The sequence below is a fragment of the Panulirus ornatus genome, chromosome 59, assembly GCF_036320965.1.
Source record: "Panulirus ornatus isolate Po-2019 chromosome 59, ASM3632096v1, whole genome shotgun sequence".
In the NCBI taxonomy this organism is placed as follows: domain Eukaryota; kingdom Metazoa; phylum Arthropoda; class Malacostraca; order Decapoda; family Palinuridae; genus Panulirus; species Panulirus ornatus.
The window spans coordinates 7,803,963-7,829,911 of NC_092282.1; the positions used below are offsets into that span (position 1 = coordinate 7,803,963).

Consider the following 25,949-nt stretch of genomic DNA (forward strand, 5'->3'; position numbering starts at 1 on the left):
GATATCTAAAACACTTCACTTCCTCCAGTTTTTCTCCATTCAAATTCACCTCCCAATTGACTTGACCCTCACCCCTACTGTACCTAATAACCTTGCTCTTATTCACATTTACTCTCAACTTTCTTCTTCCACACACTTTACCAAACTCAGTCACCAGCTTCTGCAGTTTCTCACATGAATCAGCCACCAGCGCTGTATCATCAGCGAACAACAACTGACTCACTTCCCAAGCTCTCTCATCCCCAACAGACTTCATACTTGCCCCTCTTTCCAAGACTCTTGCATTTACCTCCCTTACAACCCCATCCATAAACAAATTAAACAACCATGGAGACATCACACACCCCTGCCGCAAACCTACATTCACTGAGAACCAATCACTTTCCTCTCTTCCTACACGTACACATGCCTTACATCCTCGATAAAAACTTTTCACTGCTTCTAACAACTTGCCTCCCACACCATATATTCTTAATATATATATATATATATATATATATATATATATATATATATATATATATATATATATATTTTCTTCTTTCTTTCAAACTATTCGCCATTTCCCGCATTAGCGAGGTAGCGTTAAGAACAGAGGACTGGGCCTTTGAGGGAATACCCTCACCTGGCGCAATTCTCTGTTCCCTCTTTTGGAAAATTAAAAAAAAAAACGAGAGGGGAGGATTTCCAGCCCCCCGCTCCCTCCCCTTTTAGTCGCCTTCTACGACACGCAGGGAATACGTGGGAAGTATTCTTTCTCCCCTATCCCAAGGGAAAACTATATTATATATTATATTTGGAAAGAGGGGCAAGTATGAAGTCTGTTGTGGATGAGAGAGCTTGGGAAGTGAGTCAGTTGTTGTTCGCTGATGATACAGCGCTGGTGGCTGATTCATGTGAGAAACTGCAGAAGCTGGTGACTGAGTTTAGTAAAGTGTGTAAAAGAAGAAAGTTAAGAGTAAATGTGAATAAGAGCAAGGTTATTAGGTACAGTAGGGTTGAGGGTCAAGTCAATTGGGAGGTTAGTTTGAATGGAGAAAAACTGGAGGAAGTAAAGTGTTTTAGATATCTGGGAGTGGATCTGGCAGCGGATGGAACCATGGAAGCGGAAGTGAATCATAGGGTGGGGGAGGGGGCGAAAATCCTGGGAGCCTTGAAGAATGTGTGGAAGTCGAGAACATTATCTCGGAAAGCAAAAATGGGTATGTTTGAAGGAATGGTGGTTCCAACAATGTAGTATGGTTGCGAGGCGTGGGCTATGGATAGAGTTGTGCGCAGGAGGGTGGATGTGCTGAAAATGAGATGTTTGAGGACAATGTGTGGTGTGAGGTGGTTTGATCGAGTAAGTAATGTAAGGGTAAGAGAGATGTGTGGAAATAAAAAGAGCGTGGTTGAGAGAGCAGAAGAGGGTGTTTTGAAATGGTTTGGGCACATGGAGAGAATGAGTGAGGAAAGATTGACCAAGAGGATATATGTGTCGGAGGTGGAGGGAACGAGGAGAAGTGGAAGACCAGATTGGAGGTGGAAAGATGGAGTGAAAAAGATTTTGTGTGATCGGGGCCTGAACATGCAGGAGGGTGAAAGGAGGGCAAGGAATAGAGTGAATTGGAGCGATGTGGTATACAGGGGTTGACGTGCTGTCAGTGGATTGAATCAAGGCATGTGAAGCGTCCGGGGTAAACCATGGAAAGCTGTGTAGGTATGTATATTTGCGTGTGTGGACGTGTGTATGTACATGTGTATGGGGGGGGGTTGGGCCATTTCTTTCGTCTGTTTCCTTGCGCTACCTCGCAAACGCGGGAGACATGATGAGCTGCCTAGGAATTAGTGGAATGCATGTATAGTGCCAATGCATAAAAACAAAGGAAATGAAAGGCGAGTGTTTAAACTACAGAGGTATAAGTCTGTTGTGTGTACATGATCAGTTGTATGGGAAGGTGGTGACTGAGAGGGTGAAGGCATGTACATAGAATCGGACTGGGAAGGAGCAGTGTGGTTTCAAAAGTGGTGGATGATGTCTGGATCACATGTTCGCTTTAAATGTGTGAGAAATATTTAGAGAAACTGTCACAGATTTGTATGTGGAATTTATGGATCTAGAGAAAGATTATGATAAGGTTGATAAAAATGCCTTGTGGATGGTGTGGGAAGAAAGCTGCTTGAAGCAGAGAAATTTTTACTTAGGGTGTTATGTGATGCACATCCATCACATAACACCTGATGTTGGAGATGTTTGCCAGTTGAGTTACTGAAGGGCAGTAGGACAAGTTTCATCAGCATCACTACTAAAACTTTCATACAAGTCATCCAGACTAATGAGAATCAGATCTCATTAATCATGATTCTTCTCATTCAATAAAATACTAATCTGCTTCTAATACATACAAAACTTTAACTCCCACAAAAGCAGTGGGAAGAGGAATAACAATGGTTTTCCCCAACATAACCATAGGGTGACACACATACAGAATTTTTCCTGTTTTCCACAAGATGTAATAAATGGTGGTAAAGGGTAACTCTGGGTTCCACAAACAATCTAGGATGTCAAAGCTAGATTTCTTACAATATTTAAAACATAGCTAATTATTCTAACTCACTACTCTTTATTATTATATAAGTGGATAACAAATGTTGATCTTCATGAAAATAACATGTAATACTAGCAGCAATAATCACAGTACTGGCAGAATGAGTAGTAGTAGTGTTCCCAGTTTTTAAAAAACAGAACTTACAAAAGGGCAAGTTGATTTAAACATGTAAAATATTCAGTCATGTCAATGCACTGACGTTATACTCTGATTTGCTGCTGATTTTCTTTCACGCTGTAGTTATTCTAAACACCAAATCTTTATATAGTACTGCTCTTAAAAAGAGTAATAAATAAAACACTGGAATATATTACATTTACATAAAATAAAAGAAAGTTTTTCATTTAAAATTGATAACCTTTTACCGTACTGCAATCAATATACATATATTTTCTTCAAATACAGATATATCTCTTGACTACCACAAAACGTTGATTAATATAATCCAATCTTTGCAAGCAATGACACTTCATCTGAATCATACAGAACAGTATCTTTAAATTGCAGGCAACCAAGAAGCTATGTGTTTTATTTTCTAGTTAAAAGGAACATACAGTACACTATTTAACCAATAAAAACTTAATTTAATTATCAACATAATATCAATGACATCACATCTTTTCTAAAATCAATACTGCTATACGTTGAAGTGCAATCAAGTCATCGTACTTAAATATTTGGCATAGTAAACTTACACATATGTTTCATAAGAATTTCAGTTATCTATACCCTTAAAGTTATCACCCAAATCCATATTTCACTTATACATCATCACTTTTGCAATATGCCATCCAATCTGGCATCTTACACAGCAATCTTTCCCAGGTTCACTCACTTTCACCACTCTCTCCCCACCCATATCAGACATCAGCTGCCCCTCCCAACACACTTACACCTGAAAGTCATTTTAACACCTGTTTCAGTCTGGAAATAGTCCAATAAAGACTGCTTACCACCAACCCCACTCACTGAAGCATTTTTTTCTTAGTCTACTATTATATATCTTTGACATCTATTCCCTCTGGGAACTCCTATAAAGAGGGTGTCCATGGCAAAAGAAACGCCAATTATCCCTGTCCTTACGTGTCTACCTCATACACTATTCCATGCATTCTTCCCCCCCAATATTCTTCCAATATATTTCCCCATGTCACAGGTGGTCTTCCTCCCACACCATCCCCTTTAATCTTACTCTCATACACTCTCTTGCAAGCGCCCCATCTCGCATTCTTTTCACATGCCCTAACCACTTCAAAATATTATGTTTCACCTACTGTACAACTCCACAATTCATTCCTTTTGCATTACCTGCTGTACCAAGTCTCTCATGTTTGCCATTTCCCATGTCAGAAAGGTAGTGCAACAAACAGGGAAATGGCCTCAGATCCCCCTATCCACAAACAGGATTCATAAACCTTTCAGAAGTTTCCCCAAACCGATTCATGTGCCCTGGTTCAGCCAACTGACAGCATATTGTCCCCTGCATATCACATAGCTCTAATTCGCTCTGCCCCTTGCATGCCTCACACCCTTCTGCATGTTCTGGCTCCAAACCTTCAAAGCATCTTCTGCTTCATCCTTCCACTTCCTCTCTGGTTTCCCTCTTTTCTTTGTTTCCTTCACATCTGACATGTATGCCCTCTTAGTCATCCTTTCCTTACTCATTCTCTCCATATGTCCAAACCATTTCAGCACATCCTCTTAGGTGCTCTCAGATACACTCCTCTTATTACCTACCTCTAATCCTATAAATTCATTTTTTGATCAACCCTCCTCACACTACTTTTTTCATTTTACAATGGAGGCTCCCCACACATTTCATTTCAAACAAATCCCCCCCTCCCACACACACACACATGCATCTTGTCATCTAGGGTCTTAGCCTCATATCCACAAAACACCGTTGAGTCTACTATACCACCAAACATAACCTTCTTTGCCCTCACATAAAGATACCTGTTTTCTCAGTGTGCCCAAGACCCTCTTTCCCTCACCCATCCTACAATTCACTTCATCTCCCATAGTTACATTTGCAGCGATGTCCACCCAAAGGTATCTAAACCAATTCCTCCAAGCTCTTTCCATTTAAACTCACACTCCAACCTGTTTCTCCCAACTGCTAAACATAATAAAATAACCTTGTTTTTATTCACATTTGCTCTCAATTTTCTTCTTTCACACACACTCCCAAACTCAGGAATAAACTTCTGCTGTTTCTTACTTAAATCAAGTTGGCCAAGACTGGGGAATAAAACTACCTGTGCAACCTAGACTGGAAAAAGTCAAATAAATGTAAGAGGTTATAAGCAGACTTTCATTATGACCTATGGATTAAATTCAGTACTGTTGTCAGAGTGCAGCATCACATAAGTAACATCATCATGGCCATCCCCTACCCTCCACTGCTTTCTTCTTCTACTTCACTGCAATGTGCCACCTCTACATATGGTGGGTAAAGGACATGAAGTTCCTGGATTGTAGTTAGAAGATTAAAGCTGTTCTTCCGCAACACCTCAAAGATCTCCGATGGCGTTCCTCCGTAATGATCACGAAGGATCTGCAATAAAGAAGAAATTTACTTTGTTGCTGTATTAAAATCAGGTTTGTCTTCATGTATGCAAGCAACCTCTGCATGCAAGAAAATGTCAGTCAAACTAATGATCAAAATACATCAGATGATATTCTGTGCACTGCCACTTGGTCTGTGCTTCATCTGAAAGTGTGCAGATAGTCTAGGCCAAAATTTTTGGTTGGTAAAGATTCTGTCAGTACCATTTTCTTTTCTGTTTACAAACCTCTGGTATGCAACTACTGTCAGTGCTATTTACATAATCAATCTCCTTAATTAGAATCTTTAGCTTTGCACTTACACAGAATTAAGTACCATGATGTTTCAAAATACCTTAGAATGTAACCCTTAAATGTTAGAATTTGGTTTACATCAATTCAATGTCATCATACACCATGTATACAAAGCATACCAGAAGCATTTCAGCAAACAAGACCTAGTGAATTTAACTTCTAACCTTAAAAACTAAAGCACAGAACTTTGTATGTGATTCGAATTTTTTCTTTATATCCAATCACTGTAATGATACACCATTTACATAAGCATCTGTAGTATTCTATTACACAGGGCCTTGTATCCTTGACCTATGGCTCCCTAATCTCTACATAACCCCCAGCACAAATGATATAATCTTTATCCACATTCACTAAGCTAATCTTCTGATAATATGGTATGTAAAAATGCATTTAAAGGCATTCCAGAACACAAAACTTGAGATGAACTTTGACCAACCTTAGAGACTTATAAGGTATAAGACCTTACATCCTGTACCTGTGGTAAGAGATTTTTTTCATTATTTTTTCTGTGTGCGTGAGGTTGCACCAACAGATGACTGAGCCTTTGAGGAGGTCCTTATTTGGCTTTTTCCTCTGTTTCTACTTTTGGAAAGCACTATAGCATGGGAAGATTTCCAGCCCCCCAGTCTCACTCCTAATAGTCACCTTCTGTGACACACAAGAGATACATAGATAGTACGCAAGACTTGTATGTACCTTTGATACTGACCTTAAAAATCTAATAAGCAGCAGAAATTTGTATACAGCATGGGGTAAAAGTCTGGTTCACAATCAATCACCCCATCATTCGACATCATGTAAACAAGCAATTAAAAGCATTTTAGTACACAAAACCTTGTCACCTTGATCTTCAACCCCAACCTCGAACCTAAACAAGCTGTACAACGTTGTATGCAGCATCAGCAATACTTGTTTGGTCCATATCCATCTTTTGGATGAAAAAACTGAACATACATGCCAACACTGGGTATAAAATACATTACAAATGTCAATTTCTGCTGAGATAGAAGCTTCTAAATGCTCTTTAATGCCTACAGAAAGATGATGCAATACAATAAATTCTTACTTTCTTTCATACTGTATTTGTTTGCTGCTCCCCATGTCAGTCAGCCAGATATCAGTCTGTTTATATTTCTGATGCACTTTCCCTCTGGGAATGCCCTCAAAAGGGTGGCCACAGCAAGAGTTTCCACAACTGGTGTACTCCAGTGCAGCTTCTTAGCCTTTAGTGTCTCACCATTTACAGGCCACTGGCAGAAGGCAAATCTATCAGAGTGTTTCTAGAGGCTCCTACCTAAAGTTCATACAAACTATATCAACATAAAGAGTCTAGCTAATGTTACTGCCTCATGTTTGAACCTTCTATTTCTACCTAATGCTCCTGCCTATGTTCCTACCTACTACTTCCATCTAATATTCTACCTAATGCTCTTAGCTACTGCTATCTATTGCTCATATGATTTTGCCAAAAGGCAGGGCTAGCACACAGCACCCAATGCAGGAAAATCCAGTTATGAAGAATGGGTTGTGAGAGTTAACTGTTGTAAAGTGTCATGTGTGACAAAGAGAGACCGTTTGTCTAAGGACAGAATGCCAGCAGTCCACATTTAGGTGAGGAAGAAAGAAAAGAGTTACCTAGGTCAGAGGAGTGCAACTTAGCAAACACTGCAGTGCTGGCTCACTACACAGCCGTCACTAACCCTCCCAATACTGAGGCGGGTAGTACCAGTAAAAAACTCCCCTGGTCAGCGGCTGCCTGCCACCTGCTTCCTACTCAGTAACATAGCACTAGAAACAAATGAAGTATGACCTCATTTGCTCACATCCACTCTTGAGCTGTCATATATTAAAGAACTAAATAGTCAAGCAAATACCTTAACTGCAATTGTAAGGAATCCAGCAATAAGTGTGGAAATGTGGAGCAGAGTACAGGAATCCAGCAATAAGTGTAGAAATGTGCAGCAGAGAGTACAGGAATCCAGCAATAAGTATGGAAATGTGCAGCAGAGAGTACAGGAATCCAGCAATGAGAGTGGAAATGTGCAGCAGAGAGTACAAGTTCTTTTATGGATATCTAACAATGTACGAAATTACTGGTACTTGCTCAGAACTAAAGCTATCAAATACTGGAATATAAATCTACAACAGAAATAAGAGATTGATAAAATACTCACAAAAACAACATTCTGCAAACAAGTCTTGCCTACAGGATGTAGCATTTCAGTGCTAGCTGAAGAAATGCTGGAAGCATTAGAAGATACCGATGGATTTGAGGACGGTGCATCATTCTCTCCTTTAGCCGTTTCCCTTTGGTTAATATTACAATTAAAGTCATTTTCAATCAATACTGACCCAGATACCTGAGAGTTTTCCATAGTTCCTCTTTGTTCTGTAGAAACTTTATTACAAACAGTAGCAGTCTTTTCTATCCCACCATTTCCTAAGGCACCAATCTCTGTGATCATTGAGGAATTGCTTGAAAAGACACTAGATTCTGAAGTTTCCGGGACAGATGTTATGCAACAAACTCTTTTTTTTTCCCTTTCAAAGGCAATACCATTGTCAACAGTACTAAGTTCTGATGACATTCTGCATGATGTGGGCATTTTTGCTTTTTTCTGCACTGAGGTATAATCAGGTTCAACCTTTTTTTTCTGATTTCTAACACTATCAGCAGCACTGATATTCTCACTTATCCCATGCACAGAGGAACCATGACAAGATAATGAACATGAAGGTAATCTGTTCTCCCATCCCATATCATCTTCATGGGATTCCTCGTGATTAATCTTCTGACTTTCTTGATCACAAATATTTTTTGAAATATTGTTCAACAAATCTAAGTTCAGTCTACTTTTCTGGGGACTAGCACATTTATGTTTAAATTTGCTAGTGGTTGGACTTTCAAAATTCGCCTCACTTTCATCAGAAGAATCTCTTCTTGTCCTCTGACTAAGGCTAAATTTTGAGACTTTGCCTTTTCTTTTCTGAAATAAAAGAAAATTATTATTATTATTACTATTATTTTGCTTTGTCGCTGTCTCCTGTGTTAGCGAGGTAGCGCAAGGAAACAGACGAAAGAATGGCCCAACCCACCCATATACACATGTATATACATATACGTCCACACACACAAATATACATACCTATACATCTCAACATATATATACACACACAGACATATACATATATACACATGTACATAATTCATACTGTCTGCCTTTATTCATTTTCATCGCCACCCTGCCACACATGAAATAACAACCCCCTCCCCCCCTCATGTGCACAAGGTAGCGCTAGGAAGACAACAAAGGCTCCATTTGTTCACACTCAGTCTAGTTGTCATGTAATAATGCACTGGAACCACAGCTCCCTTTCCACATCCAGGCCCCACAGAACTTTCCATGGTTTACCCCAGACGCTTCACATGCCCTGGTTTAATCCATTGACAGCACGTCGACCCCGGTATACCACATCGTTTCAATTCACTCTATTCCTTGCACGCCTTTAACCCTCCTGCATGTTCAGGCCCCGATCACTCAAAATCTTTTTCACTCCATCTTTCCACCTCCAATTTGGTCTCTCACTTCTCCTCGTTCTCTCCACCTCTGACACATATATCCTCTTGGTCAATCTTTCCTCACTCATTCTCTCCATGTGACCAAACCATTTCAAAACACCCTCTTCTGCTCTCTTAACCACACACTTTTTATTACCACACATCTTTCTTACCCTTTCATTACTTGATCAAACCACCTCACCACATATTGTCCTCAAACATCTCATTTCCAGCACATCCACCCTCCTGCACACAACTCTATCCTTAGCCCACGCCTCGCAACCATACAACATTGTTGGAACCACTATTCCTTCAAACATACCCATTTTTGCTTTCCGAGATAATGTTCTCGACTTCCACACATTCTTCAAGGCTCACAGAATTTTCGCCCCCTCCCCCACCCTATGATTCACTTCTGCTTCCATAGTTCCATCCGCTGCCAAATCCACTCCTAGATATCTAAAATACTTCACTTCCTCCAGTTTTTCTCCATTCAAACTTACCTCCCAACTGACTTGACCCTTAACCCTACTGTACCTAATAACCTTGCTCTTATTCACATTTACTCTCAACTTTCTTCTTCCACACACTTTACCAAACTCAGTCACCACATGAATCAGCCATCAGTGCTGTATCATAAGCGAACAACAACTGACTCACTTCCCAAGCTCTCTCATCCACAACAGACGGCATACTTGCCCCTCTTTCCAAAACCCTGGCATTCACCTCCCTAACAACCCCATCCATAAACAAATTGAACAACCATGGAGACATCACACACCCCTGCTGCAAACTTATATTCACTGAGAACCAATCACTTTCCTCTCTTCCTACACGTACACATGTTTACATCCTCGATAAAAACTTTTCACTACTTCTAACAACATGCCTTCCACACCATATATTCTTAATACCTTCCGTAGAGCATCTCTATCAACTCTATCATATGCCTTTTCCAGATCCATAAATGCTACATACAAATCCTTAATTTCCTTTATAATGATGACATATCAAGTGTTACTTTTATTCACCCAGTACCAACCTGCTGATTCCTGAAACACATACTTTTCACCACTAGGTAAATACTGCTATTAACACTTTCTAGAATAAAAAAATGATTTGTTAAAGTGGTTTCCGCTTGTGCAACCAATCCTTACCTTACCATCAAAAACAAACACACTCAGGTCATTGAAGGTTATATAGTGCATAATTAATGTACTCTTCTCACATTCCTTTCCTGACACATCAATAACAATGGTGGCAAACTATGGAAAAAATTTCAGGCTACCAATCAGTGTCACCTACCACAAACATAGGAGTTAACAAGAAGATGGCTCTTAAAGGATGCCCATCCTTTCTGACAGAAATATACCTTGCAGGAAAGTAGGTCTTCTGCATGAATATGTGTAAACTCAGAAGTACAGAATTCAATGTAGAATATGAAATATCACTGGATAAAGCATGGTTGAAATAATTCAATAACTTATCTATCCATTTATTCATTTTAATTTGTTACAGTCTCCTGCGTTAGCGAGGTAGTACAAGGAAACAGATGAAAGAATGGCCCAACCCACCCAAATACACATGTATATACATACACGCCCTCACACACACATATACATACCTATACATTTCATTATTACATGACAGCTAGAGACTGAGTGTGAACGAATGTGGCCTTTGTTGTCTTTTCCTAGCGCTACCTCCCGCACATGAGGGGGAGGGGGTTGTTATTTCATGTGTGGCGGGGTGGCGATGGGAATGAATAAAGGCAGTCAGTACGAATTATGTACATGTGTATATATGTATATGTCTGTGTGTCTATATATGTATACATCAATTTTTTTTCATACATATCCGCCATTTCCCGCATTAGTAAGGTAGTGTTAAGAATAGAGGACTGAGCCTTACAGGGAATATCCTTACTTGGCCCCCTTCTCTGTTCCTTCTTTTGGAAAATTAAAAACAGAAGGGGAGGATTTCCAGCCCCCCACTCCCTCCCCTTTTAGTCGCCTTCTACAACATGCAGGGAATACATGGGAAGTATTCTTTCTCCCCTATCCCCAGGGATAACATTGAGATGTATAGGTATGTATATTTGCATGTGTGGACATGTGTGTATATACATGTGTATGTGGGTGGGTTAGGCCATTCTTTCGTCTGTTTCCTTGCACTACCTCGCTAACACAGGAGACAATGACAAAGCAAATTAAATAAAAATGAATAAACATTTCAAGATATATATACATATACGTACACAGACATATACCTATATACACATGTACATATTCATACTTGCTGCCTTCATCCATTCCTGTTGCCATCCTGCCACACATGAAATGACAACCCCCTCCCCCCGGGTGTGCACGAGGTAGTGCTAGGAATAGACAAAAAAGGCCACATTCGTTCACTCAGTCACTAGCTGTCATGAGTACTGCACTGAAACCACAGCTCCCTTTCCACATTCAGGCCCCACAAACCTTTCCATGGTTTACCCCAAACGCTTCGCATGCCCTGGTTCAATCCACCAACAGCATGGTCACTCCGGTATACCACATCATTCCAATTCACTCTATTCCTTGCACATCTTTCACCCTCCTGTATGTCCAGGCCCTGATCGCTCAAAATCTTTTTCACTCCATCCTTCCACCTCCAATTGGGTCTTCCACTTCTCCTCGTTCCCTCCACCTCAACACATATATCCTCTTTGTCAATCTTTCCTCACTCATTCTCTCAATGTGACCAAACCATTTCAATACACCCTCTTCTGCTCTCTTAACCACACTCTTTCTATCACCACACATCTCTCTTACCCTTTCATTACTTACTTGATCAAACCACCTCACACTACACAATGTTCTCAAACATCTCATTTCCAACACATCCACCCTCCTCTGCAAAATCCTATCTGTAGCCCACGCCTCGCAACCATATAACATTGTTGGAACCACTATTCCTTCAAACATACCCATTTTTGCTCTCCGAGATAACGTTCTCGCCTTTCACATGTTCTTCAACGCTCCCAGAACCTTTGCTCCCTCCCCCACCCTGACTCACTTTCACTTTCAATATTCTCTAACTTTACACACTTCCACATCCAGGCCCCACAAAACTTTCCATGGTTTAACCCAGATGCTTCACATGCCCTGATTCAATCCACTGACAGCATGTTGACCCCTGTATACCACACTGTTCCAATTCGCTCTATTCCTTGCACACCTTTCACCCTCCTGTATGTTCAGGCCCCGATCGCTCAAAATCTTTTTCACTCCATCCTTCCAACTCTAATTGGGTTTACCACTTCTTGTTCCCTCCACCTCTGACCCATATATCCTCTTTGTCAATCTTTCCTCACTCATTCTCTCAACGTGACCAAACCATTTCAATACACTCTCTTCTGCTCTCTCAACCACACTCTTTCTATCACCACACATCTCTCTTACCCTTTCATTACTTACTTGATCAAACCACCTCACATCACATATTGTCCTCAAACATCATATTTCCAACACATCCACCCTCCTCCGCACAATCCTATCTATAGCCCATGCCTTGCAACCATATAACATTGTTGGAACCACTATTCCTTCAAACATACCCATTTTTGCTCTCCGAGATAACGTTCTCGCCTTCCACACATTCTTCAATGCTCCCAGAACCTCCAACCCCTCCCCCACCCGGTGACTCACTTCCGCTTTCAATATTCTCTCGCTTTACAAACTTCCACATTCCAACAATCCACACTCATCATGCTAACATCTAACACATTCAGAATTTCATCAAAATATTCATCTCCTCTTCACTTTACCTTTGCCTTTACCAATTCTCCATCTGCTTTTCCTCAATGTGCTCCCATTGGTTCTTTGCCCCCCTCCAAAAAAAATCTCCCTGAAGCTTGCTCATATTCACTCACCCCAACTCCCACTTGCCCTCTTTTTCAGTTCTTGCATCTTCTTCATGAGCTCCTGCCACTTCTTGTATACCTAATCATCACTTACACTCCTTCTCTGCAGTAATGCTCATACACCTCTCTTATCTCTTCTACCAACACCTTAACTTCCTAATCCCACCACTCACTACCCTTTCTAACATGCTCACATCCTACCTTCTGCATGCCACATGCTTCTCCCACACACATAAGCAATGCTTCTCTAAATATCTTCCATGCCTCACGTGCTCCCTCGTTTCACTTAATCTCACCTTTTGCCACTCTTTATACAATCTCTTCCGATAACTCCTCACACAAGCCTCTTGACCAAACTCACTCAATTTCACCACTGTCTTCCTAATCATAATATTTCCTTTTTTCTCAACGCCTCCATAAACTTTTACCCTCACCTCCACCATGTGGGGATCAGGCATGTCACCAGCTGCTCCTCTCATCACATTTGTACCCATGCCTAACAATCAGCACATAATACAATAATCCCTGCTCACCACTAACCCTATTCACCCAAGTATATTTACACACACCCATATCTTAACCCACTGACTGATGATATGCCACACACAGTAAGACACACTTCCAGAGGTTGACAATGTGAGCTGCATACAATATAGGGCACTGAAGAATCCTGGGTAGTTGTGAGTATGTCAGGGTGGGGAAGCTTGGGAAATGATTGTCACAATTTGCTAGTGACACAGTATTGGTAGCAGATTTGAATGAGAAACTACTGAAGCTGGTGTTTGAGTTTGGGAAAGTGTGTGAAAGGAGTAAGTTTAAGAGTAAGGTTACTAAATATAACAGCTGAGAGAGACAAGTCAGTTAGAGGGCTGGTCTCAATGGAGAGGACTTGGAGGAAGTGAAATGTCGAAGATACCTGGGAGTGGATATGGCAGTGAGTGGGACCATGGGAGCTGAAGAGAGCCACAGCTTGGGTGAGAAAGCAAAGGGCTGGGTGTCTTGAGGAATGTGCGGAAAGATAGCTCACTGTCTGCATGGGCAAAGATGGGTAAGTCTAATGGGTGAGTAGGCCTGAACATGCAGAAGGGCGTAGCCATACGTGGGAAGTGAGCTGGAGTGATGGGCTGAACCAGAAAACATGAACCAGTCAGGAGAAACCATGGAGAGTAAGACCTGGTTTTAGATATAGGGCTCTAGCTTCAGTGCATCATACACAAAAGCTAGAAGGTGGATGTCAGCAAATGTGGCCATTTCTTTGTTTGCTCCGGGTGCTACCTCACAAGCATGTAAAACAGCAAACAAGTGCAAAAGAAGAAATATTCATACATCACTAACTTAATAACTGAAGGGCAAACAACAAGCTGGGACTAATCCTCAACATAATGAACCACAAAACCCACAACAAGCAAATCCACACCAAACCAGCAACAACACAAGAAGCACTTTTGACCCAGTCCAATGACATACTTATCTCAAGAGAACAAACAAAATATATTCATTGAACATTAATAAAGAAATAATTCACAAACCGACCACACCTCAAAGCAGGAAAATTATGAAAAACTCACAAAATCTATCTCAAAACACCTGTTCACCCATGCCTCATCCTTACCTGCACAAGCAATGCAACTGAAATCTTACATAACTTGTTCAACAGGCTTAAACAATATATCAATCTTTCACATGGAATTATTTGGCTCAAATGCATTCCAAGCACTTAACAGTTATCTTCAATCACTCCTGGCCAAACAAACAATCCCTCACATCTAGAAAATTGCCAACACACCACTTTTAAAAATCTCCAAACCAATGAACTCCCCCTCCTCTTACTGCTCTGTATTACTTGTCTTGATGTCCAAACTTCCATGTATAATTTCTATTTCCAGTATCCAAACTCTCTGAAAAATGCAATTAACAGAATCAAGCATATCTCATTATCACCACCATACTATTACTCACACCTCATACAAAGCATCCTGATGGCTTCAACCAACCACAGCCCCTTCCCAGCACAGTATTAGTGGCAGTAGTCATCAACAAAGCATTTGTCTCTGTCCATCAATATATATATATATATATATATATGAGGGAGCGGGGGGGCTGGAAATCCTCCCCTCTCATTATTTTTTTTTTAATTTTCCAAAAGAAGGAACAGAGAAGGGGTTCAGGTGAGGATATTCCCTCAAAGGCCTAGTTCTCTGTTCTTAACGCTACCTAGCTAACGCGGGAAATGGCGAATTGTTTGAAAGAAAGAAAATATATATATATATATATATATATATATATATATATATATATATATATATATATATATATATATATAAGATGAATGTAGGTCTGCGGCAGGGGTGTGTGATGTCTCCATGGTTGTTTAATTTGTTTATGGATGGGGTTGTTAGGGAGGTGAATGCAAGAGTTTTGGAAAGAGGGGCAAGTATGAAGTCTGTTGTGGATGAGAGAGCTTGGGAAAAGAGTCAGTTGTTGTTCGCTGATGATACAGCGCTGGTGGCTGATTCATGTGAGAAACTGCAGAAGCTGGTGACTGAGTTTGGTAAAGTGTGTGAAAGAAGAAAGTTAAGAGTAAATGTGAATAAGAGCAAGGTTATTAGGTACAGTAGGGTTGAGGGTCAAGTCAATTGGGAGGTAAGATTGAATGGAGAAAAACTGGAGGAAGTAAAGTGTTTTAGATATCTGGGAGTGGATCTGGCAGCGGATGGAACCATGGAAGCGGAAGTGAATCATAGGGTGGGGGAGGGGGCGAAAATCCTGGGAGCATTGAAGAATGTGTGGAAGTCGAGAACATTATCTCGGAAAGCAAAAATGGGTATATTTGAAGGAATAGTGGTTCCAACAATGTTGTATGGTTGCGAGGCGTGGGCTATGGATAGAGTTGTGTGCAGGAGGGTGGATGTGCTGGAAATGAGATGTTTGAGGACAATGTGTGGTGTGAGGTGGTTTGATCGAGTAAGTAATGTAAGGGTAAGAGAGATGTGTGGAAATAAAAAGAGCGTGGTTGAGAGAGCAGAAGAGGGTGTTTTGAAATGGTTTGGGCTCATGGAGAGAATGAGTGAGGAAAGATTGACCAAGAGGATATATGTGTCAGAGGTGGAGGGAATGAGAAGTGGGAGACCAAATTGGAGGTGGAAAGATGGAGTGAAAAAGATTTTGAGTGATCGGGGCCTGAGCATGCAGGAGGGTGAAAGGTGGGCAAGGAATAGAGTGAATTGGATTGATGTGGTATACCGGGGTTGACGTGCTGTCAGTGGATTGAGTCAGGGCATGTGAAGCGTCTGGGGTAAACCGTGGAAAGTTGTGAGGGGCCTGGATGTAGAAAGGGAGCTGTGGTTTCGAGCATTATTGCATGACAGCTGGAGACTGAGTGTGAACGAATGGGGCCTTTGTTATCTTTTCCTAGCGCTAACTCGCACACATGAGGGGGGAGGGGGATGGTATTCCATGTGTGGCGAGGTGGCGATGGGAATGAATAAAGGCAGACAGTGTGAATTGTGTGCATGGGTATATATGTATGTGTCTGTGTGTGTATATATATGTGTACATTGAGATGTATAGGTATATATATTTGCTTGTGTGGACGTGTGTGTATATACATGTGTATGGGGGTGGGTTGGGCCATTTCTTTCTTCTGTTTCCTTGCGCTACCTCGCAAATGCAGGAGACAGCGACATAAGGCAAAGTACAGCATATACATTTGTTCAGCATGTTATACTTAAAGTCACATAAAAATACTTCTTTTTATCATAAGAATAACACATAAGAATGAAATTACAAACCCTTTGATTCATTTTGGATGGATCTTTAAGGAGTGAGGACACGTCAGCTTCTGTGCAAGAAGAGATTTCATAAAGCTGTGGAGGTGCAGTTCTTGTCTCTAAGGGCTTATCTGCTATTTTACTAAATGGAGTTCCTGATCCATCTGAAGACTTTTTCATATGATTTTCCAGTTCACCTACTTGTACCTCTTCATACTGTTTTCGAGGTGGGCAAGAGCCTTCCTTCAAGATAATAAGAGACTCATCTCTATCTGATTTCTTGATGCTTTTAGAAATAACTTCTTCATGAGCTTGAGTTGCAGACCTCTTCTTTTCTAAATCAGCAGCTCTTGATAAGTTGTTTTGGGGATAAGATGCCATGGGAGATGGTGTTGGCAGAATAGATATATCAAAATCCTCACTACTACTGCTCAATTCAATGCATGGTCTAGATTCTTCAACTCTCTGATTTGATTTTCCTCTAAAAATGGCTTGTGTAAGTGATCCCATGGTTGTCTCTGCTATACTGCGATGATCATTGGATGGTTCATGAGGTTTGCAGGAAGGTGTAAGATGAGATGCTGATGGCTCATCATTTTCAGATGAATCAGACAATGTTATTGCAGGAGGAGGAATATGCTTTGTACTTTTGTTCTTACCTTTTTGATCTTTTGACTCATGCAGTATGGGTAATGGTTCTTTAACCTTCCGCTTTCTTTTCCTTTTTCTTTTCTTTTTACGAAAAACAGGCGCAGTACTGACAGGTGCAGCATGAGAAACAGGCTCACCCAAAATGTTTTTAACATATGTTATTACATCATGTCCAGGAAATGGTGTACCAGCTGATGGAAGTACATTACCTCCAGGAAATGATGTACCAGCTGATGGAAGTAAATTACCTCCAGGAAATGATGTAACAGTTGATGGAATTACATTACCCCCAGGAAATGCTGTACCAGCTGATGGAACTACATTACCCACAGGAAATGATGTACCAGCTGATGGAACTGCATTTCCTCCAGGAAATGATGTACCAGCTGATGGAACTACATTTTCTCCAGGAAATGACATACCAGCTGGTGGAACTACATTACCTCCAGGAAATGATGTACCAGCTGATGGAACTACATTACCTCCAGGAAATGATGTACCAGCTGATGGAACTAAATCACCTCCAGGAAATGATGTACCAGCTGTTGAAACTAAACCATCTCCAGGAAATGATGTACCAGCTGATGAAACTACAGCATCTACAGGCAATGATGCGCCAGCTGATGGAGTTTTAGTGAATACAGTTGTGCAGTCACTAACCTCTGGTACTCCTCCTCCTTCAGGCTTTCTTCTATTTTGTTTAACATATGGAGTGCGGGGAAAGTCAGAAAGTGCCTTTACTATTATTCTTCTAGGTTCTCCTGGTTTAAGAGTCCTCACAAGGTGCCCTTTTGATTGGCTCCTCAGATACTCATGCAACATGAACTTTATCCCTTTCACACGAGGAGCTGTGGTATAGTACACGCGATCACCTGGCTCAACACGCACCTTGCTGCGTGGAGCACTGTCTGATGCATTTCCATTCACGTGACCAATCTGCATAGTTTTCACTTACAACTAGGAGGCTGACTGAATTCTTATTGTGGAGGTCTTCTGTTAATGGTTCTCCCGTCAAGACCATGAATCTGCAACACAAAAACAAAATTAATAAGTACTATATAAAATGTAAGATGGTTCCAAATCATATCCTCTTTCTAAGTTAATGAAATACTTCATAAACTGATGAATGGGAAAGGGAAAAATCTAAAAAAATCAAATGAACAAGCCACTTCACTACCTTAGATTCATTATTCTCTTATTAATAATGCTTTATGGTTCCTGTCCTGTGCTATGCTGGTCCCTACCATTACTGCCAAGACCCACTTTATGTTAACTTAAACTTGTCTTTCAAGTTTTGGATAATAAATATACTAAATGGGGGACATCTTGCACATACTACCTTGAAAAACTCTTTTCTTGGTTATAGGGACACTTAGGCCTTTTAGGATGATTCCCGCAAAAGTTGCTCACCTCATTTTACTTAATTTTTCTTCTGCTGTCTAAAGCCAAGTATACATTCCAAGTGTCATTCCAATTAGAACACAAGGATATCAACTCAAAGATAACCGTAGCGGAAAAACACAACATGCTCCCCCATTAAGGTACCCTGCCTTACTATGCAGTGTAAACAAATACTATAAATAGTTCAGATGACAAACATAATATCTGAACATATCTATGTTTGAACAGTGATTCAAAATGTAACAATACAGGAAGACTCAATCTCCAAGCACACAAAGTAACAAAGAGGATCTTGTGCGGGGTCACTGAACACACATTCAGATTAGTGATGGCATAGCAGAAGGATATAAAGGTTTTACCAGCAAACAAAAGTTTAACTGGTACTGTTTAAATAGTAGTAATACTGTAATTGTTTTTTAGCATTTCAAGTAATCATAAAAATCCCTCATCTGTGGGAATCAATTAGAAATCCAAAGTCTTGAAAGACTAACCCCTCTACTTAATCCCAAAATCTTAATGGATTCATATGAATTTAGATTTTCTTGGGATGCTGTGTGTAATTCTATGATACTCACTGACTTCTAAAATTATGCATAAGTGACCCAGAACTTCCTTCATGACATCCTAACTCAATTATCTTTTTTTCATCTTCCACAACTAGTTCAATCATTTATCTTGTCCCACTCATCTTCACACATGCCTTCCCCATCCCCCTTGTACTTTGCAAACTCTCATTTTTCAAAACCCATCCTTCCATTCCACATCATATCTACCTTCACACATGTCCTAATGCTCCCCTTAAAATTCATCTTCACACCTATCATACACTTTTGCCTTCATTCCAACCACCCACATACATCCTTTCATACTAGATTCATTTAAAATGTATTCCAAAATACCTACAGTATGCACTTATCTTTAGCCTACAGATGATACTATTTAATACAAACTGATGAAAATGGAGTTAGTTTTGAATACAGGGAAACTATGGGGTTAAATGAAGTGAAAAAGACTACTGCATACAAAAACAAGATAATCTACCAAATCCTACTTAATCAGTCAACATTTGATTGCATACACATAATGTAACAAGATTTTCAAGGTTTAATGTGCAAATGTGGTCTTCCAGTGTCCCAGTAGTTTATAAAATTCAACTGGTACATTACATACATTTAATAATGTAGCTAAAGCTGTCTTTTGCAAACAGCACAAAGGTTTCTATACATTTTGTCAACTACTGTATAACACACTGAATATACATGTACACTGCTACGTATTGTACCTATGTTTCTTTGGTAAAAAATGATAATTTCTTTAGCATATATTTTTTTATATCATCACACTTAAAATGTATAAAGATAAGATCTTATCATTTAATTCAGTACAATTACTGATATTGCATGAATAAAAGAACCTAAAACTAAAGGATGGCTGTGGAAGTTATTCATTATACAGTACTGTAATGCAAAGACCAGAGATATAAAATATAATAATGAACTAATGACTGACAAGTGTGGCTGGCATTTCTAGAAGTTTTTTAGAGCAACACATCCCACGCATTCCTCACGTGTCGTAGAAAGCGACTAAAGGGGATGGTAGTGGGGGCTAGAAACCCTCTCCTCCTTGTATCTTAACTTTCTAAATGGGGAAACAGAAGAAGGAGTCATGCGGGGAATGCTCATCCTCCTCAAAGGCTCAGAATGGGGTGTCTAAATGTGTGTGGATGTAACCAAGATGAGAAAAAAGGAGAGATAGGTAGTATGTTTCAGGAAAGGAACCTGGATCTTTTGGCTCTGAGTGAAACGAAGCTCAAGGGTAAAGGGGAAGAGTGGTTTGGGAATGTCTTGGGACCAGTAAAGTCAGGGGTTAGTGAGAGGACAAGAGCAAGGGAAGGAGTAGCACTTCTCCTGAAACAGGAGTGGTGGGAGTATGTGATAGAGTGTAAGAAAGTAAACTCTAGATTGATATGGGTAAAACTGAAAGTTGATGGAGAGAGATGGGTGATTATTGGTGCATAGGCACCTGGGCATGAGAAGAAAGATCATGAGAGGCAAGCGTTTTGGGAGCAGCTGAATGAGTGTGTTAGTGGTTTTGATGCACGAGACCGGGTTATAGTAATGGGTGATTTAAATGCGAAAGTGAGTAGTGTGGCAGTTGAGGGAATAATTGGTATACATGGGGTGTTCAGTGTTGTAAATGGAAATGGTGAAGAGCTTGTAGATTTATGTAATGAAAAAGGACTGGTGATTGGGAATACCTGGTTTAAAAAGAGAGATATACATAAATATACGTATGTAAGTAGGAGAGATAGCCAGGGAGCATTACTGGATTACGTGTTAATTGATTGGCGCGCAAAAGAGAGACTTTTGGATGTTAATGTGCTGAGAGGTGCAACTGGAGGGATGTCTGATCATTATCTTGTGGAGGCGAAAGTGAAGATTTGTAGAGGTTTTCAGAAAAGAAGAGAGAATGTTGGGGTGAAGAGAGTGGTGAGAGTAAGTGAGCCTGGGAAGGAGACTTGTGTGAGGAAGTACCAGGAGAGACTGAGTACAGAATGGAAAAGGGTGAGAACAAAGGAGGTAAGGGGAGCAGGGGAGGAATGGGATGCATTTAGGGAAGCAGTGATGGCTTGCGTAAAAGATGCTTGTGGCATGAGAAGCATGGGAGGTGGGCAGATTAGAAAGGGTAGTGAGTGGTGGGATGAAGACGTAAGATTATTAGTGAAAGAGAAGAGAGAGGCATTTGGACGATTTTTGCCGGGAAATAATGCAAATGAGTGGGAGATGTATAAAAGAAAGAGGCAGGAGGTCAAGAGAAAGGTGCAAGAGGTGAAAAAGAGGGCAAATGAGAGTTGGGGTGAGAGAGTATCATCAAATTTTAAGGAGAATAAAAAGATGTTTTGGAAGGAGGTAAATAAAGTGCATAAGACGAGGGAACAAATGGGAACTTCAGTGAAGGGGGCTAATGGGGAGGTGATAACAAGTAGTGGTGATGCGAGAAGGAGGTGGAGTGAGCATTTTGACGGTTTGTTGAATGTGTTTGATGATAGAGTGGCAGATATAGGGTGTTTTGGCTAAGGTGGTGTGCAAAGTGAGAGGGTTAGGGAAAATGATTTGGTAAACATAGAAGAGGTAGTAAAAGCTTTGCGGAAGAGGAAAGCCGGCAAGGCAGCGGGTTTGGATGGTATTGCAGTGGAATTTATTAAAAAAGGGGGTGACTGTATTGTTGACTGGTTGGTAAGGTTATTTAATGTATGTATGACTCATGGTGAGGTGCCTGAGGATTGGCGGAATGCTTGCATAGTGCCACTGTACAAAGGCAAAGGGGATAAGAGTGAGTGCTCAAATTACAGAGGTATAAGTTTGTTGAGTATTCCTGGTAAATTATATGGGAGAGTATTGATAGAGAGGGTGAAGGCATGTACAGAGCATCAGATTGGGGAAGAGCAGTTTGGTTTCAGAAGTGGTAGAGGATGTGTGCATCAGGTGTTTGCTTTGAAGAATGTACGTGAGAAATACTTAGAAAAGCAAATGGATTTGTATGTAGCATTTATGGATCTGGAGAAGGCATATGATAGAGTTGATAAGAGATGCTCTGTGGAAGGTATCAAGAATACATGGTGTGGGAGGCAAGTTGTTAGAAGCAGTGAAAAGTTTTTATCGAGGATGTAAGGCATGTGCACGTGTAGGAAGAGAGGAAAATGATTGGTTCTCAGTGAATGTAGGTTTGCGGCAGGGGTGTGTGATGTCTCTATGGTTGTTTAATTTGTTTATGGATGGGGTTGTTAGGGAGGTGAATGCAAGAGTTTTGGAAAGAGGGGCAAGTATGCAGTCTGTTGTGGATGAGAGAGCTTGGGAAGTGAGTCAGTTGTTGTTCACTGATGATACAGCACTGGTGGGTGATTCATGTGAGAAACTGTAGAAGCTGGTGACTGAGTTTGGTAAAGTGTGTGAAAGAAGAAAGTTGAGAGTAAATGTGAATAACAGCAAGGTTATTAGGTACAGTAGGGTTGAGGGTCAAGTCAATTGGGAGGTAAGTTTGAATGGAGAAAAACTGGAGGAAGTAAAGTGTTTTAGATATCTGGGAGTGGATTTGGCAGCGGATGGAACCATGGAAGTGGAAATTCTGGGAGCCTTGAAGAATGTGTGGAAGTCGAGAACATTATCTTGGAAAGCAAAAATGGGTATGTTTGAAGGAATAGTGGTTCCAACAATGTTGTATGGTTGCAAGGCGAGGGCTATGGATAGAGTTGTGCGCAGGAGGTTGGATGTGCTGGAAATGAGATGTTTGAGGACAATATGTGGTGTGAGGTGGTTTGATCAAGTAATAACAGGGTAAGAGAGATGTGTGGTAATAAAAAGAGTGTGGTTGAGAGAGCAGAAGAGGGTGTTTTGAAATGGTTTGGTCACATGGAGAGAATGAGTGAGGAAAGATCGACAAAGAGGATATATGTGTCAGAGGTGGAGGGAACGAGGAGAAGTGGGAGACCAAATTGGAGGTGGAAAGATGGAGTGAAAAAGATTTTGAGAGATCGGGGCCTGAACATGCAGGAGGGTGAAAGGCGTGCAAGGAATAGAGTGAATTGGAATGATGTGGTATACCGGGTCAACGTGCTGTCAATGGATTGAACCAGGGCATGTGAAGCGTCTGGGGTAAACCATGGAAAGTTCTGTGGGGCCTGGATGTGGAAAGGGAGCTGTGGTTTCGGTGCATTATTACATGACAGCTAGAGACTGAGTGTGAACGAATGTGGCCTTTATTGTCTTTTCCTAGCGCTACCTCGCACACATGAGGGGAGAGGGGGTTGTTATTTCATGTATGGCGAGGTGGCGATGGGAATGAATAAAGGCAGACAGTATGAATTATGTACATGTGTATATATGTATATGTCTGTGTGTGTATATATATGTATACGTTGAGATATATAAGTATGTATATTTGCGTGTGTAGAGGTGTATGTATATACATGTGTATGTGGGTGGGTTGGGCCATTCTTTCGTCTGTTTCCTTGCGCTACCTCGCTAACGCGGGAGACAGCAACAGAGCAAATAAATAAATAAATAACATCATTTTCACTAAAATGCAAAGAAATATCACCATCTTAAAGGATTTACAATACAGTCACAGTTCAAACATGCATGCACCAATGCTTCTGTAAGATTCCATCACTTCCTTGTTCATACAACAGTATCATATCAGCCCTTCTAGGGAGCACATACAATGCAAGGGATAGAATGTACTGGATTAATGTGGCATGTAGGGAGCAAAATGTTAAATGGGCTGAACCAGGGCACATGAAGTGGTCAGTGTAAACCAAGAAGTAGTCTGTTTGGGCAAAGCTATGAGTGACAGATTCTGGTTCTGATACATCACACATGATAACAAGAAAGTGGATGCATACAAAGAAAGCCATTGTTCATTTGTCTCTGATGTTGACTTGCTATTTCAGGAGATGCAATTTTGTATAAAGAAAATAGGAATATGACTTCTCTGTACACAGTGATCAAGATTAAATTAGGTTCGTTTGAAGGTAAGGGGCTGGGAGTTGTGATACTTTCTTACTAAATTCCAACTTCACTTCGACAAAATATCTGTGATTTGATGTAAATTGTACACTCAAAGCCATTGTTCATATGTTCTTGATTATGACTAGCTATGATATGAGAGGCAATTAAGTACAAATGAAAACAGGAAAATAAGAATTGATTTCTCTGTGCAAAGTACAGTAGTTTACATTAGGGTAGGTTAGGTTTATGATACTTTCTTCTTAAAATTCAATTTTATCTCCACATGATGTATATGATTTAATGCAGACTGCATGCAACAATTTATAAATATTCACAATGAAGAGGCCACAAAAAAATGGTCCTGGGCTAACACTTCTGACAAAAGTAAACAGTTTTAATATATATGCAGCAGCCAAAATGATGGTAGAAATATACCCATTTAAATAAGTCTGACTGATGGGGATTGTATAGCCATTTGCCTTGTCATCTTTTTGGTGTCATCCAGCCCAGTTTTCATAGTGCTCAATCATGACATAAATTGTGACTATAATACTGAACACAGATAAATCTTGGCAGTTTTTTTACAAGTGTACTATTTACTTTTACTCAACCTTTCCTTGATATACGACTATCTACTTATTCAATATAGCTTAACTCACATACCAAGTCAGCATCAAAGGATGACATAAATGGTTGAGAGGAAGATAATGCGCAAATCAATCCTCAATGTGTATACCAAATAAAACAGATGGTTTGGTAGCTTATATGAATCTAAACATTTAAACAACTCACAATGATGAGCTCACATTTTCCTTCTAGCTCATGGCCCTACCCACTCATATATTGTCACAGGCCTGAATAAATGATGGTGGATATCATGCTTCCTCATTCTAGAATCACTTATATGAATTTTATCTAAATTAATAATTTCTGGAACTTCTCATTCATTCATTTGATATTTTGGAATTTCTAAGGTTTACATCTCACAAAAATTACGAAATCTCTGTTACATGCAACTGATATCTATCTTTCAGAGGCTTCCGGCTAGGAACACTCATCCCCTCGGTTGAGTAAAGTTCCTTAGATTAGCACGTAAACCGTCCCTTAAAAATAAATCTCAATGGGGCGGAAGCTGTAAAATTACCGATACTATTCATGTGCTGTACAGGTGTTACCGGACTCCGCCTGCTCGAGCTACACCGCATGAAAAATAACTAAATCATTGAGAATATATTCTCATCAGATAAAATGCTTCTCACTCCAAAGGAACTTACATTTTCCTCTTACTGGGAGTAGTTCTGCCTTGGGCTGGAAAAGCCTTTAAAAGGCCGTGGGTAACAAAGTCTCTTTCAGAGAAATTAGTTCCGAGACATTAACAAAATGAAGATGTAACGCACATAAGCTAATACATCTGCTCTGAAGAACACAAGTAACGCATATAATTACTGATAAAACTTCAAGCAGCTGCTGACTGATCAAAACAGAAACACCCATCCAAGCCCCTGGGGCGCTTGACAATTTTGGGTAAACACTTCGACTACTATAATATCAACATTAACAAATAAAGCCACAGTATCATCATCATCTAGTTCTGCATATATGAAGAAAAAGACTTTGCCGAATACGCTATAATCGTATAAAGTAATATTTACCTTTCCCGTTACTGTACGTACATTTAAACGACCAACCAAAACATTCTCAAAC

The 25,949-nt window shown here is 40.3% G+C and overlaps 1 protein-coding gene across 1 annotated transcript; it reads right to left on the reverse strand.

The window, feature by feature from the left end:
- Positions 1–1,763: 1,763 nt before the first annotated feature.
- Positions 1,764–25,949, reverse strand: LOC139767335 (uncharacterized). Its single transcript, XM_071696656.1, has 4 exons — positions 25,898–25,949; positions 16,708–18,362; positions 7,628–8,440; positions 1,764–5,145 (listed from the first exon to the last, which is right to left on the reverse strand). Exons 2-4 carry the CDS (start codon positions 18,277–18,279, stop codon positions 4,981–4,983), a joined length of 2,550 nt encoding a protein of 849 aa, XP_071552757.1. The 5' UTR covers positions 18,280–18,362; positions 25,898–25,949; the 3' UTR covers positions 1,764–4,980.

Excerpts from the sequence above, each read along its gene's own strand:
- LOC139767335 (XM_071696656.1), bottom strand. The coding sequence starts at position 18,279 with ATGCAGATTGGTCACGTGAATGGAAATGCATCAGACAGTGCTCCACGC. Across the intron at positions 8,441-16,707 it reads CATCCAAAATGAATCAAAGG|AAAAGAAAAGGCAAAGTCTC; the intron begins GTTTGTAATTTC and ends CTTTTATTTCAG. Across the intron at positions 5,146-7,627 it reads GTTTGCAGAATGTTGTTTTT|ATCCTTCGTGATCATTACGG; the intron begins GTGAGTATTTTA and ends TCTTTATTGCAG.